This window comes from Monodelphis domestica, chromosome 1, assembly GCF_027887165.1.
Source record: "Monodelphis domestica isolate mMonDom1 chromosome 1, mMonDom1.pri, whole genome shotgun sequence".
In the NCBI taxonomy this organism is placed as follows: domain Eukaryota; kingdom Metazoa; phylum Chordata; class Mammalia; order Didelphimorphia; family Didelphidae; genus Monodelphis; species Monodelphis domestica.
In genome coordinates, this window is record NC_077227.1 from 612,116,540 (window position 1) to 612,131,809 (window position 15,270).

Here is a 15,270-nt window from a genome sequence, read left to right on the forward strand (position 1 = left end):
GAGGGCAGAGACCCATAAACCTCAGCTTTCTGTTATTATTCTAAAATAGTGGGAAATTTTATAAAGTATACAAAATGCCAAATAGGACCTTAGTTCTCTTGCCTGATCCTTCCCAAACTCAAAACCTGAAAATTGTGACTTGACCAGCAGTTAGTTCACAATCCCTCTGATTCCATCATGTCACAGGTCCTAGGAGTTTAAGTTAGAGCCAAAGAGCATTGATTTATTAATAAACTCTATATTACCTTTGAGTAGATGGCTCACACATTATCAAATCAAATGAAAAACCATGTAAAATAATCGGATTTAGTAAAACTTTTTTGTTTTTCCTTAGACAACAGTGTCAGGATTTTTTTTTCATGTTTATCAATAGTTATAACACTTTAAAACACAGAAATACAAGTATCTAAGTTCATAAGATTATCAGAAAACAGAGAAATGCATGCTCTCAGTTCTGTTAAAGATCTAACAGGCAATTGTGACAGCTCTGCATACAAGTCTATGTAGTACTTTACAACAAATTGTAAAACAAACATGAAGAAAGACAAACGGTTAATAATACTTATACAGGAATGACAAAATCAGCTAAACTCAGTTAAAAAGGTATTTTTCCCCCTGTGGCTCCACCATTTGTACATTTCAAAACATGTGAAAGGAAAAAATGACACACCTACTGTAGAATAAAACCTCTTTGTAAATCTTTAATTTCTTTGTCCTTTGGAAAACCGAAGAGTCCTAGAATATATGAATAAGGGCAGGATGGGCATTTTCCAACTGCATACTTCTGTCTACATATTCTTTGTTGTAGCAGGAAGCATCATGGCGCCATTTGTAACTCAACAGACCAAACTCAGAAAATGTTACAGATTGACTCTGAATGCAAAACATGACTCCGTTCTGCTTTTATTGCTGTGTTCCCTGTAGCACTAATGTGGCATTGGACAGGATGATCCAAAGTTAGGCATGCTCACAATTGTTAGCATTGTGCTGAGAATGAAACAAAACTTAACCCAAAAAAAGTCTGTGGGAAAGGAGAGAGAGAAAGGGGCAAGCTTTTCAGAATAACTCCTAGAATGTCAAATGTATTCTTCTCATTCTTCCCTTTGTGTTGATTCAATATGTATTCTTGTTCTAATCATAGGAGTGTGTGCCCATTAGCATGACTTACATTCATCCTTAAACATCTGAACACATACATAGTTGGGTTGTGAGCCTTGAGTGCATTTAGAGTCACAATGTTGTCCCAATGGTGTTGGACTCTTGCTAATATAGAACAATATGAATCAAAATGTCTCCTTTTGCCTTTACTTTTTTCCTTCCTTCCTTCCTTCCTTCCTTTCTTCCTTCCTTCCTTCCTTCCTTCCTTCCTTCCTTCCTTCCTTCCTTCCTTCCTTCCTTCCTCTTCCTCCCTCCCCCTCTCTCTTTCTTTCTCCCTTCCTTTTCCTTTTTTCTTTTGTTCTCATTCGTTCTCTCCTTACTTTCTTATAGTGATATGCCCTTCAAAACAATTTTAATATTTTATTTTATAAAATAGATAATTTTTCTTTTTTCTTTTTATTGTCCTACACATCTCTTCTAAAATAAATACCCTTTTGGTTTTTGTATCTAAAATAGAGCTTCATTAATTTTTTTGATAAGATCGAAGAATGTAGGACAGAGAGTAAAGGAGAGTAAATTAGTATTCAAACATCTGAACCAGATTCCTGAACTCCTTATGATTAATCCAGTAGCAATTTGTGAAGATGATCCCTCTATAACCATCTTTCAGTACTAGTTATGGAAGGATCTAGTTCTCATGCTAGTTCACATGGCTATGTTTCATGATGGCTACACAACAAATGACTTTGAGCATCTCCTACTTTAGGAAATGGTCCTAGCCTCCTCATCTCCAATGCACCAATTCATTGTCCCCCTTTCCCCTCAACTTCCTGTCTATGCTATTGACACTGAATCTTGAAGGTATCCAGCTGTGTCCCAATGATCACTTCAGACAAATCCCAGCCTGTGTGCAATCCCCATGGAACTTGTCCATTCTTATTAGAGAAAACTGCTTTTCTATAACCCATTCCTGTTCTCATTCCTATTTACTAGCTCTGCTTATTATACAAAATGAATCTTTCTATATAGGTCTTTTCCACACACACACACACACACACACACACACACACATGCACACACAAACAGGATCTCAAAGGATCCGAGTTTCTGGAAATTCCTCTGTTTATTTTTGAGGGCTGAGAAGAAATAAGAAGGGCATTTAAGCAAGAAAAAAATGAAACTCAAATATCAAACATGGAAAGACTACTGATGGGATATATATGTATGCATATATATATATATATATATATAATTAAAGCTCAAATCATTTAGGAGATCCATAAGATATTGATAAACATTTCTGACTATTGGTCATGTTTAAATGCACTCAGCATTCTAGGTGGATGTGTTTCTTCTGACTGGGTTCTCTTGTCTTTATTTTCTAGTTTCTAAGACATTTCATTATGAAGAAATGGATAGGGTATAGATATGACTTGGTCAAAAAGCATGTACAGTTTAATAACTTTGGGGGCATAATTCCAAATTGCTTTCCAGAACACCTAACACTTCATGACAGAGTGATGATGGACTAATATAAAGAGTGAGAAATGCATTTTGGACATAGTATGGGAATATGTTTTGCTAGACTATAGTTATATGATACAAGGCTTTCCTGCTTTCCCTTCCTTCCTTCCTTCCTTCCTTCCTTCCTTCCTTCCTTCCTTCCTTCCTTCCTTCCTTTCTTTCTTTCTTTCTTTCTTTCTTTCTTTCTTTCTTTCTTTCTTTCTTTCTTTCTTTCTTTCTTTCTTTCTTTCTTTCTTTCTTTCTTTCTTTCTTTCTTTCTTTCTTTCTTTCTTTCTTTCTTTCTTTCTTTCTCTCTTCCTTCCCTGTTCCCTCCTCCCCTTCCCCCTTTCCCATTTCTTTGTTCCTCTCCTCCTCTTCTCCATTCCCTCTTTCTTCTCCCTCCCCCCTTCTCTTTTCTCTACCCTTTTTTTCTTAGTGGATGGGTGGGAAGAGAAAAAAAACCAAATGCATGATAATTGAAACAAAATTGAAATTTACTTTAAAAAAAAGAAATGGGTGGGGTGTTTTTGAGGATTTGATGTGATTCTTTTCTGGGAGAACCATTAGGGCAAGGAATAGAGTTCCCTTGAGGTCATTATTTATTTCTGCTGGAGGTCTGCTTCATCAGATTTTAAGCTTTTCCTAAATGAAGGACTAATTTTGTACGTCACTAGGAACCAATTCTTTTCCTCTTTACTATGTCTCTTTTACTAATCTGTGCTCTCTAATGACTGGTGATTTCTGTAATGTACCATAGATATAACAAACTATAAATCACTGACTTCCTTAGGAAGAGAGGCAAATACTGGTTTGTATTATCTTATGAGTGGGCTGACATAAAATATTTTTTCTATTTGTGCTTCCTCTTCCTTCCCCCTCACCCCCATCACTAAAATAATCTGTAGGACTCTTCATATATTAATTCAGACAACTGATTCTCACTGATTCCACCCAGCCAGTCACTGGAGAGGGGAGGGGTAGTGAAATGTCCTGGGCTTGTCAGAGAAATGCTGACTGCCAAGCTTTTGGCAGGTCTAGCTGCAAAGCTGGGTGGAGAGCTGTCTCCTTTCTCTCTCATCACATTGCATTCATTGCATATCTCTTGAAGTGAGGTCTATGAGGAAACCAGCTTATGTTTAACCAGTGAAATTCCTGACACAAATACAGAAATATCATCTAAGCAGCCTGGTCATTTGGGAGTAGCAGATATGTGAGGCAGTAGAAAAGGACCTTGAAAAATGTAAGGACAATTTTCTGACATTTGTTTTGAACCCCCAGAATTTAAACTTGGGATGCTAAACTGAGAAGAATTTTCTGTGTAAGACAAAAAGAGGTGACTTGGGTTTCAAGGAGAAAGTAAATAATACGATCACAGAACAAAAGGTAGTCCTGTGTAAGAGGAAAATACTCTTCTACCAACATGTGATAGCTTGGGGGGATCACTGATATTCCAAGAGCTTCAAGGGACTTTATTCTTTCTATTTTTATATTGGCAAGAGTGACAAGAGCCAGGCAATTGTGGTTAAATGGCTGGCCCCAGGTCACATAGCTAGGAAGTATCTGAGGTCAAATTTGAACCCAGATCCTCATCAACTCCAAGTTTGGCACTCTATCCAGTGTGCTACCTAGCTACTCCTGCATCATTGATTTGAATTTCCTCATTTCACATATGAGAAACTTGGGTCTGGAGAAGATGAGTGCCTTGTTCTCAAATTCACCAAAGTAGTGTCTCCATCTGCAGTCAAACCCTGATTCTCTAATTCCCAATTCAGCCCTCTTTCCACTGTATGTATCACACATCTACCTCAAGTGGTGTAGGAAGAAGTATGAGGCAGGGAAGCAAATGAAAAGAACTAATTTGATTGGTTTCTCTCTGAATGGATTCTTTTGCTTTTTATTTTGTATACATGGAGCCTAACAAAGTGAACACAGTTCTTTATAACAGTTTGTTGAGTTGAGTTGACCTCAAGTTTTATAAGTTCATAGTATTTAGAACAGGGATGGACCTTAGCGATCTCTTTATTTACAGATGAGGAAATTAAGGTCCAGAGAAAGGACCATAATGCCCAAGGTGCTATAAAAATGGCCCAGTGAGGACCCAAATAACACTTCAGGTTTCAGGATCAGAGTGCTTCCCTCTACATGATATGTGTTGTTAATATGTAATATATGTCTACTAGGATAATAATGCACTGGACTAGCTCATCCTATTTTAAGTTCTGCAGTTTGACAAATTAAAAAATGTGAATACTTTGGTGCACATTTCTTGTTTTCTATTTATGCCAGGGATACAAATGCAAGCAAGATTATTCCTGAAACTTATAATGATGAGGAAGACACACGTCGAGGGAAACTTTGGGGTTGGGGGAGGATGATGTACAAAGTGTTATGGTATGGAGATGGCCAGGAAATAGTTTAGAGGACTGGTTCTGGGCATGGTGAAAACTCAGTTATCAGAAACGGGGAATCCAGAGTACAGGGTCCAAAGTAGGGCAGGAGATGAGAATGAAGGCCAGTGCATAGGCAGCATGATAAGGAGATGGCCAAAATAAATGAGACATAAAAAGAACAGGATAGAAATATTACTGGACTATATAAAGACCAGTTAGGTATGGGGTGAGATTGGAATTCAGTGTTTAGGAATAACAATCTTCTATACACACACACACACACATACACACACACACACACATACACACACACACACACACACAGAGAACTCTTTTAAATACTCATATTCATTACCTTCTTATCACTAGATTCCCTTTCTTATTTTGTTGACAGTCAGCTAGCATTGAACTTCAAGTTTTACAAACTTTAAAAATAGGTAAGGTACTGTATTATAGCTGAATATAAATCTCAATTTATCTCAGGCTCTAAAACCTGTGAAATTTCACAGGCTAATGTTTGATGCCCATTTTGGACCATAGTTGATAATAAGATAATTGGTTTTTCCCAACGGTGAAGATAAACAACTTTGTTATCTAATATTAGGATACCAATATACTAAAGCACAAGTATATATGTGTTCTTCTCACCTTAGTTGGTCAAAAGCTGGCAATTGGTTCAACTCTTTTCTTTTTAGTGAGAATTTTATGATCTATAATAAATTATATTGGTATCCCCTTAAAGTAGTGATCCAATAGTATATTTTTTATAGTGAAATTATCATGGTTCAAGACTGTTTTTGTTTTTTTGGAAAACTAACAAATAAAGAGCTTCCTAATGAATTGTCAATTTTTCACAATGCCCCTCTACATATGACACATTATTCAGTCTAATTATGTTGATAAATGGTGTGATAACTTGGGTAAATTGTATCCTATAAGGGCAAAGAAAAAGTACTTTCACTCTTCAACCCTTAATCCCACCTTTGTCTTTTCAATAAATATGCATTTATTAAAAATTAAGGAAAATAATGTCTGTATGCTAGACCTTGCCTCTTGATTCTAAGAACTTGATCCTGTCCTAGATCCTGGTCCATGAGTTGATACTATTAAGAAATGGAGGGACCCTCTTGAACATTTTTCATAGAGCAATAGTGACTGAAATATCCATACTTTTGCAATGGGGGAATGAATTAAGCCAATTATTTTTAAAACAAGGAGTCTAGTTTTTGGCTTCTGAAACTCTAGTAATTTTCCCTGAGATTAATATAGGATAATAAAGTGTTTTTCCCTAAAGAGGATTGCCAAAAAGATAAGGACCAATAATGACAAGATTCTAAGGCTAGGTATGTCAGCGAGTCTCAATTACATGTTGAACCCCTGTCCTTTATCTCTGACCTCTTTATAATGCATGTCTCTTGGGATCATAGAGATAGTTCAACCAAACATTTAATAGGTAAAACTGAGTCTCAAGGCGATGAAATTACTTGCCCAAGGTTACATAGTTAGTGGCAGATTAGAACCCTAATCTCTAGACTCCCACCCCTTTGCCAATTCTTTTCAAACATACAGTCCCCACTGAATGCCTGCATTCAAGGACAGAGGAATCTTTTTATTGCTACCATGCCTACCCAAAGATAATGAACTAGTACATAAAATTGTCCCCTTTCATCCCACACGGTGTAGTTATTAAGTGAGCTATCCACCCCTGCCACCATGTTTAACTTTTTTTTTTCATAGCATCAATTGCTATTATTCCTCAGTTGATTATCAGCACTCAATAACACAATTCTGTTTGGATACCTTCAACCCAGAGCTTGAATAGAGTCAGATCATCTTGAAAGATAGAAAAATCTGTGGAGCAGATAAAATGGAAGAGTATCAACACAACCTTCAACAAGGCATGTAATATTTAAGAAAATAAGGGAAGAGCACACGTTGGATTTTGAAAATGGGGATAATTTCTTTTCAGACCTGCTGAATCATAAGTAATAACTCTGAGAAGAACCTATAATATAACTGACATCAATTTCCCTGAGAATGCACAGGAGAAAACTAAAGGCTGGCTCTAGGATATAGTCTTCTTGGAATTAGCGTATACAACAGTGAGTGGTGTTATAAGTTGTCTGTCAACCAGTGTTAAAATTTTTAAGGAATATAATTCCTTTCTGTAAAAAAAAGTTTAAAAATTTGGTCAGTGTTACAGTCAGATAAATTCTTTAAAAAACCCTATAAATTGTTTTAAAATTTTTATTTCCACTTCCATTCAAAGGCACATTAGGTACAAACTCTCCTTGTTGGATTCATATTATTTTTTTACTGATCTAAGTTTCTCCATAGAATTTCTAGGAATGGGAATCTCTAATTGCCTTTTTGTTCTTGCTTTTATTTCTCCCTGGAAGACTGCCATCATGAACGTTTAGGCAATAGAGAAACTGGAAGAGTATTCAAAAGATTGCCTGTATCATTTTGGCCCATAGAAATTGAAATAACTCTTGTAGAAGTCAATTTTATGATGGCCAGCTTTTCAGGTTGGCAGTAATTTCCAGGGAGTCGGTCTTTTCCCCAGGGAAAATGCCACATTTAAGGAAAAGGAAATTATCATAGCTTTTTAGGACCCAAAAGGACTTTTAAGGATGAGCTAGTCTACCATCTTACCTTGAGGCAGAAGGCTAAGCCAGAACATGCTGATAATATTATATTCTGCTTTAAAAAAAATCTATGCTAAAAAAACTCTCTTATGATACACAGAATTAATGAATTAAAATTCATTTTTATTTCTACCTGACACAGAAAAAATAGTACTATGGTTTACATCAATGAATCTCAACACTTTTCAGACCTCTCTAAATAGTAGGTGAGGTCTTTTGGGTAGCATACTTGCCTGGTACACATCTGAATTATGGACAGACCACCTGCATGCAAAGTCCTATCTTTCCCCACTTTCAGTTTGAAGAAATCCCTGTTGAATTTTCATATGACTTGCTACAAGCCTTTTGATCAGTTGGGTGTATGTGTCTGGTGTGTAGGGCAGTACCAATGGCAAGAAGAGCCTTGGGACTTTGTGAATCATTTTGATCATGAACACATGGCCACTCATATAAACCATTTATTTGGTCATGGAATCCTAACATCCCTGCTGAACAGATTAACATTAAAATACCAACTCACATCAGAAAAATGCAAATGGTTCTGTCATATAAATGAGAAAGTTTCTCAAGAAATTCTTCTTAGGATTAATCTGAATGCCTCATGCTATAGGTTAAGCCCAAATATTTTCCAAATTGAATTAAACTTGTTATAAGTCATTCTGTTCTTTTGTTTGATGTTAATTTACTGCAATTTTGCCTTTTATATGTCATCTTTATACCTTCTTTTTTGAGGCTTTTCCCCCTTAACCTTCCCAATTTGAAGAGTATTCTAAACAAAATAATGATAACTTAATATTTCATTGATTAAAGATTTGAATCATTCAAAATGGTTATATTTTCTTGTTCTCACATGGGAATAATGCTCCAATTCACAGTAGGATAGAAGTTCCTTGAGGACAGGGGCTGTATTTTGGTTTTATTTTGTATACCCAGTGCCTGTCATGTAGTGGCTATGTAAAGAAAGTTTGTTGGATTGGACTGGATTTGCAGGCCTCAGTGAATATAGTAACCAAGGAAAGACATAGACTAAATGTCCATTTTTTATGAGTCTATAAGTATATGATCTGCCTTAGGTAGAATTTGTATTTATTGAAATGTGAAATAATTTTAATAAACATGATAGTTTAATGTAAATAGAAAAGAGTATTTAACTTTTTTTTTTTTAGCAACAAGAGAGGAATGTTACTGGTGCTTCAGTAATAAAATTATAGCTGTGATGGAAATGATATCTTACCTGCTTAAAAACTGTAGACTGATTAAATATTTCTGGAAACAAATCACAGTGAATATTTTCTTTCAAGTACATGGAAGCATGGAGGAATATTCATGAGTATAAAATAATGGTTTGGTACTTAGCTTTTGAAAAACAGGCCTACCTTCACAAGCTATGGTTTTGAAATAAAATATCTGACATCTGTTCTCAAAAATAAAGCCATGATGAACCTGAGAATGCAGTTTGGTTTTTTCCTGTTTCAAAAGAAAATGATTAGCTGATGCCAAAAACTCATTCTCATGCAAGCACACACTATCTTTTTAGTTATGAGCTCTAGGATTTCTTTTAAGAAACCTGCCTAAAAAAATAAGCACAAGGATTCTATAGGTGCCCAAGACTCGATTCATTTCATTGCATGATCTATATGCAATTCTATTGAACCAGTCACTGGGCTCTACCACACCCGGAAAACCAGATGATGGTTAACTACTTTCTTACCTAAGTTTGGAGGGGAAATTTACTAATCCAAAATTCCATTTCTAGTGAGTAGAAAAATACTTAACATACAAGCATAATTGTATGTACATATAGAAGTATAATTTTATGTATATGTTAATTGTTTATGAAAATCCAAGTAGAGAAATACTGCCAGTTTATCCCTCTTTCAGATAGCAAACCCTATAAAAGAGATCATCCTTTCCTAAATCTCTTCCAAAAAAAAGCAAGGAAAAAAATATAGCTCCACATAGCTCATAACCTCTGAAAATGTTTAATAGATTTCAGAAGACTTACTCTCATAATGTCATCATTGCATGCCCAAGAATAAGCAACTGGGAAGGACATAATGGAATTTTATTGTTCTGACATCTTCTGAAAATTTTGCTATATGGGGATTCGTCATCATATACATTGTAATTTTATGTGTGTTTCCCTTTCCTCTGCTTTCACTAAGATGCCATGGGAGAGAGTTCCCATGAATTTAGAAAATTCAGAAATAGGAAAAATGTGCTTTTTTTGGTTACAACCTGTGAGGAGAGGCAGGTTGCGGTAGTAGAGAGCTGGTTGGCTTTGCCTCAAGAAGACCTGAATTCAAGTCCTACCTTTGACTCAGAGTTGCTGTATTAGCAAGCAAGTTGTTTGACTTCTAAATGTCCTAGAAAACTCTAAGTTTGGGTTTAAGTTGCGGATCTGCATTGAGGGAGAAGTTTTCCATGCTGGAAGTCCTTTGCTTTGATGAAATTACAGGTCCTGAACATACAAATCTTATGAGAAAAGACTTTATAATCTACCCTGTGCTGTCAATTACATGATGCAGTACCCTTGGATGTCTACAAATGACCAGTAGGACTGCCTGAGTTTTTTAAGTTTTCATCCAGAGATTTTGCATCTTAGGAGACACACTGGGCATGTACGAGCTGTTGTATTAGAGAATCTAAGGGGAAATGAGAATCACAATTCCAGATCAGGCTGTTCAAAACACAACACTTATATGTCACATCTATTACAGAGTAGATATGATGAAATGAACAATTAATTAGATCTGCCCAATTCATTGACATGAAAAGAATGAGTAAATACATTTGGCATAGAGTAATATATTTGCTCCATACCCACCAAAATAATACCCAGCTCACACTTCTTCATTTTAACTACCTGAAGGTTTTCATGAACAATTAAATAAAGGTATAAAACTACCCTTGATATATTCACTGCAAATTAGATAATACCCCTGTTTTATATACCAAAAACTGACCCAGATAGTATGTGTTACTACCTGCATAGTCTAAAATATTCAATTATCTTTAAAAACAAAAACAAAAATGCTTTGAGATTTTTCTTAGACTACATGCTTAAAATATTTGTTGTTTAACATATACAAAGCCACAAACCCAGAGCATGCATATTCATGGCCTTAAACTAGAGAGCTTAGAATACAAAGGCCAAGAAAAAATATCATTAAAAATATCCTTCACCCAACCACCCTCCACCCCCACATATTTTCTGTTGTAAATACAAAACCTGTATCTACAAAAAAGTGCACTATTTCTAAAAATGCAGGTACAGAGTTTTCCTTTGGTAGGGGCAAAAGCTATTTAATCCCTCGATCAACTTTCTTCTATCACAGTTTTAGAGTTCTTTTCCAGGGCTCAAATTCAACTGCCTATGTTTGTGACCATCCAAGGGGCTAGCTACTGGGTCCCATACTTGGTTTAGCAGCCCGGTTGAGAGGGGTTAAACCCAGAAGTTAAAGCGTTGTGTTCTTCAGAAACAAGGAGCTAAATTTTGGGGGTATTTTCTGTTCTGTTTAACTCTAGAATTTTATCTAGAATTTGCTTAAAAGGAAAAACTAAGCCTTAGACAATTACTGAATTGTTTCATTTGTGGCCATGGCCATGGCCAAGATTCTTCAACAATCTTATACTGGAAATTTTCTCAGATTTAGGAGCTTTATTTAAAAAGATTTCACCCCTGCCTGCTCCATGTCCCCCAACAAATTAAGAAGATCACAAACAATAGCAGCAGACTGATTTTGTGTAACTAGTGAGATTTCTTATTTGATCACTCAGTCTGAATGTGAGAGGCTCACATTTTGGCTGCCATTTTTATGATCGATTTAAAACATTTTCTGGGGAGGTGTGTTCAATCATTTTTTCAGATGGAAAAATTAAACTTTTCATATTTTACTTTGTGTGGCCACTGGTGAATAGCACTGTTGGCATGGGAAATATGGGCATTCCCACTTAATTTTCCCATGGAGTAACTTTGCATATGAATATCATTTCTGATGGTTTCACAGTGGCAGTAGACACATTTAGACAAAACCAAGCTCTATATTAAGCATTCACCTTTAGGAGCAAAAGAACAACTTCTTCAAAGTGTAATAACCAATATTCAGATTCATCTAATATAATTTATTTAAGTACCAACCAGGAGACTTGGAACTGGAGGGCAGGGGGGTAATAGAGCTTTTTTTTCAAAACTTTGAAATTTAGAGGGCACTTGTTCATAAGCTAGAAATAGCTTAGTTTAGCACCTAATTAGGAAGATCAATTAGTTAAAATAGGAGGTGAAAAATGATGATTCCTTCCTATGACCATAGAACCCCAGGAGAACTCATTCCCACTCTGATCCTGCCTTGCTTTCTCTCCGGTCCCCAGACTTCTCAGCAGCTGCTTCATGGTACCTTTGGGTCCTTCCTCATTCCTAACTGATTTTGTCTTTAAAAGTTGTTCTGAGGGTATCTTCCATGCTGCTGCTTGTCTGTGGCATTGAAAATGATCATTACAGCTCTGACAAACCTAATGTCTTTACATATATTTCTACGATTCATGAATGCTTTGATGGTGTCATTTATGGCAAACACTCAAAACAAAGATAATCAGGATGACATTGGGATGGAATATTTTCTAAAATAAGCCACATATTACTGCTGTGAGATAATGGCTATTTCACAGATATAACTCTAAACAGGTCTGCTAGACTATTTAGATGGATACTGGTAGAACAGTAGCATAAACTTAAATCAAACCTTAGTGTGTGTGTGTGTGTGTGTGTGTGTGTGTGTGTGTGTTTTATCCCTACAACTTACTTTTTCTTTCTCAATTGAGTTACGTTGAATTTTAGGTGAGGAACAGGTCACAGATTGAATTTGGCCCTGGAGTTCATCCCAACCTCTTTAAAACCTAGGGAAATTATTCCTCTGGATCTACATTGGTTTCAAATATGGCTTTTTAAAAATGATGATCTCAATGTCTTTTTTCAAAAAAACCAAACAAAAATCCAAAGAACATTTTTAGGGAGATATTACCATGAATCATGTCACAATTAAACCTTGGAAGGATAAAATGAATAGACTATTTGAACACAGTAAAAGTTCTAAATCTTATTTCCAATTTGCATAGCCACACACATGGATTGCAGTGCTAAACATACTGCCTATGTACAGTCAAGCTTAGATGATAATGGGTACAAAATTCCTTTAGGATTTAAAGGTATCCAGTCGTCCATGCTGCTTACATCTGCATTCTGCCATGGCCACCACCATCTTGTTTATTTAAGGTAGTCAGTTATATACATCTATTTCAGGGTAAATCAATCCAGAAGGCAGTCGCAGATGTGAATATTTGTCCATGCGGTGACAGCTTTCACTCATTGGGTACCAAACTAGTTAATGCCAAACAGACCCTGATCTGGATAGTAAGTAATATGTTGTGCTTTATGAAGGCTAAAGACCAGAGTTTATTGTACACTATCTGTCCAAAGAAAACCAATCTCAAATAATCAAGTGCAAGTGTGCAACACAGTTGATAAATGCGTTAGCTCGGTGAACAGGTTTCCTGCTGCAATTAAAAATAAGTGGTTTCTATTTTTGTTTGTTTTGTACTTAAAAATAGGCCTTATACTCTCATTTACTAGTATTGGCCATTGTTTGTACCATAGACAAGGACATTCAACCAGATGGTAATATGTGGGAACATTTTATATCTGAACGTGTGTGGGGAGGGAGAGCGGTGGGAGGAGAGAGAAGACCCTCCTGAAAGAATTAGAAGTGATCAGTGCTTAAAGTAAATACAAGAATCAGTATGGGGAAGGTCCACAGTTTCAATAAATACAAGTGTAACAAGCATAGGTGTTTCTCAACTTGGTGGAATTTTTCTGCATATTAATACAGTATCATACAAAATAGCAGGGCTATTAAGAGCAGTGATTGGCAAAAACTTTCACAATAACTTATGCTCATGAACGAGTCTTCATTGAACACATTCTGCATTTGAAAAGTGCCATCCCTCTGTTGCTCTCGTCCTCCCTTGGACTCTCCAGGGAGAGGTGAGCCAGCTTGGCAGTGTTCTGTTGGGAAAGTTCACCCATTAATAATCTGGCTGGGTCCAGTGTACTCATTTCTGAGTGGCAAATTGCGACTTCATCGACTTCAATGTCTGTGCAAAGTGCGCTTCTTTCTTTTCAAAGAAACCAGTGTCTCTAACTCATTTACAAAAAGCTGAAGCCTTTTGTGTCTATCCGGGTCACCCTGAATAGGACTCTAAAGAGAAAATCGCAGTAACGTACAAGTTAGGAAGGAGAGCTCATGTCACAGACTGTACCTGGTACCTTGTGGATGGTATGAGCCAGGGCTCCCCTCAGCAAAGGTCAGGCAGGCTGGCGGGCTGGAACTATTGCTTGGAAAACTAGAAATATCTTAACAATAAATTGATGGCCACAATGGACACCAGAAAAGTGTTGTTGTCTTCCCTCCAATGTGCTTTCCCTTCTGTATTTCCTATAAGACTTTAAGAGATGTCTAATTCCGAGTAAAAAGTCATTCTCTGTTGCCTCATCAACTCCTTTTAATAAACAGTAAAGCCACTCATACTCCAAAGTACCTTGAGTTCAGTTCCCATAAAACACTGCACTTATGATCTTTCATTGCAATCCAAAACGCAGGAGGAAAAGATGTAAGAGGCTCTCTGGAAAAAGGGAAAAAAAAGAACAAAATATCCCCAAACCCAGAATCCCATAATTATCCTCAGAAAAACACCCCATACAATCAATGTAGCCTCTTCTTCTCTATTTCACCCACAGTCTCAAGTCATAAATTAGATTAGTCTTCCATCAAATAACTTAAAAAAAAAAGAGAAGGAATTGGAGCAAGTTCTGTCTGGCTCAGTGCCAGGTAGCAGCCAGTGCTTCTAAAATCTCAGTCACTGTTTGGAGAGATAGAGATTGAAAAATCATATGAATGTGGAAAGTCTTCACATCGACATAGGAGCTTTCCCGATGGGGGGGGGGGGATGGGGTGGAGGTTGGGAGTGGGAAAGAGGAGGAATTGGAGGGGAGCCAGGGCTAACCAGAGAGGAGAACAGCGAGCAGGATAGACTGTACTTCACGGCCCTTCGGAAGCACCCCGTGCTCTTGGGGGGTGCCAGCCATGTTGAGTATTGCACAGAAGAAAGAAGGAAGTGGCACCTCAGCCTTGCCAAGTGGATCAGTGCTCCCTGCACATGGGCAAGTTCACAAAGGTGAAAACGTTGAATTCAGTCATGATGGAGAAACACAAGAAGATGCCATATAGGAAAAGGCACACGAACCCCAGCTTCTTGTCTAGCTTCCACTTGTTCATGTGGACACCAAATACCTGCAAACAGACACAGAATACTTTGGCTTTGGTATGGAGAAGGAATGGTAGTTGCTGAACGGCTCTAAATTACTTGTGTGGAATCAATGCCAATCTATTTTTAAGATCTCTCTTAGATCATCAATGATAAGAGGACCAATGGCTTGCAGATCACAAATAATAACCAAAGACTGAAATGACAATGTAAACTACATTCTCATTCGTTATGGAAAAAAAAAACATGATTAATTTGGTATTGAAACAAGCAGAAAGTGTCAGAATTTTTATCTGAACTCTAGTTTTAGG

At 36.8% G+C, this 15,270-nt stretch overlaps 1 protein-coding gene across 2 annotated transcripts in view; it reads right to left on the reverse strand.

Moving 5' to 3' along the window:
* Positions 1 to 300: 300 nt before the first annotated feature.
* The window catches only part of SLC24A3 (solute carrier family 24 member 3), a 762,044-nt gene continuing 747,074 nt past the window's right edge, over positions 301 to 15,270 (reverse strand). For both annotated transcript variants that reach the window (XM_007476642.3, XM_016427591.2), the window contains exon 17: positions 301 to 14,985. In XM_007476642.3, coding sequence (XP_007476704.1) covers positions 14,836 to 14,985 — 150 coding nt within the window. In that variant the 3' untranslated portion in view covers positions 301 to 14,835. The remainder of the gene's footprint in view (positions 14,986 to 15,270) is intronic.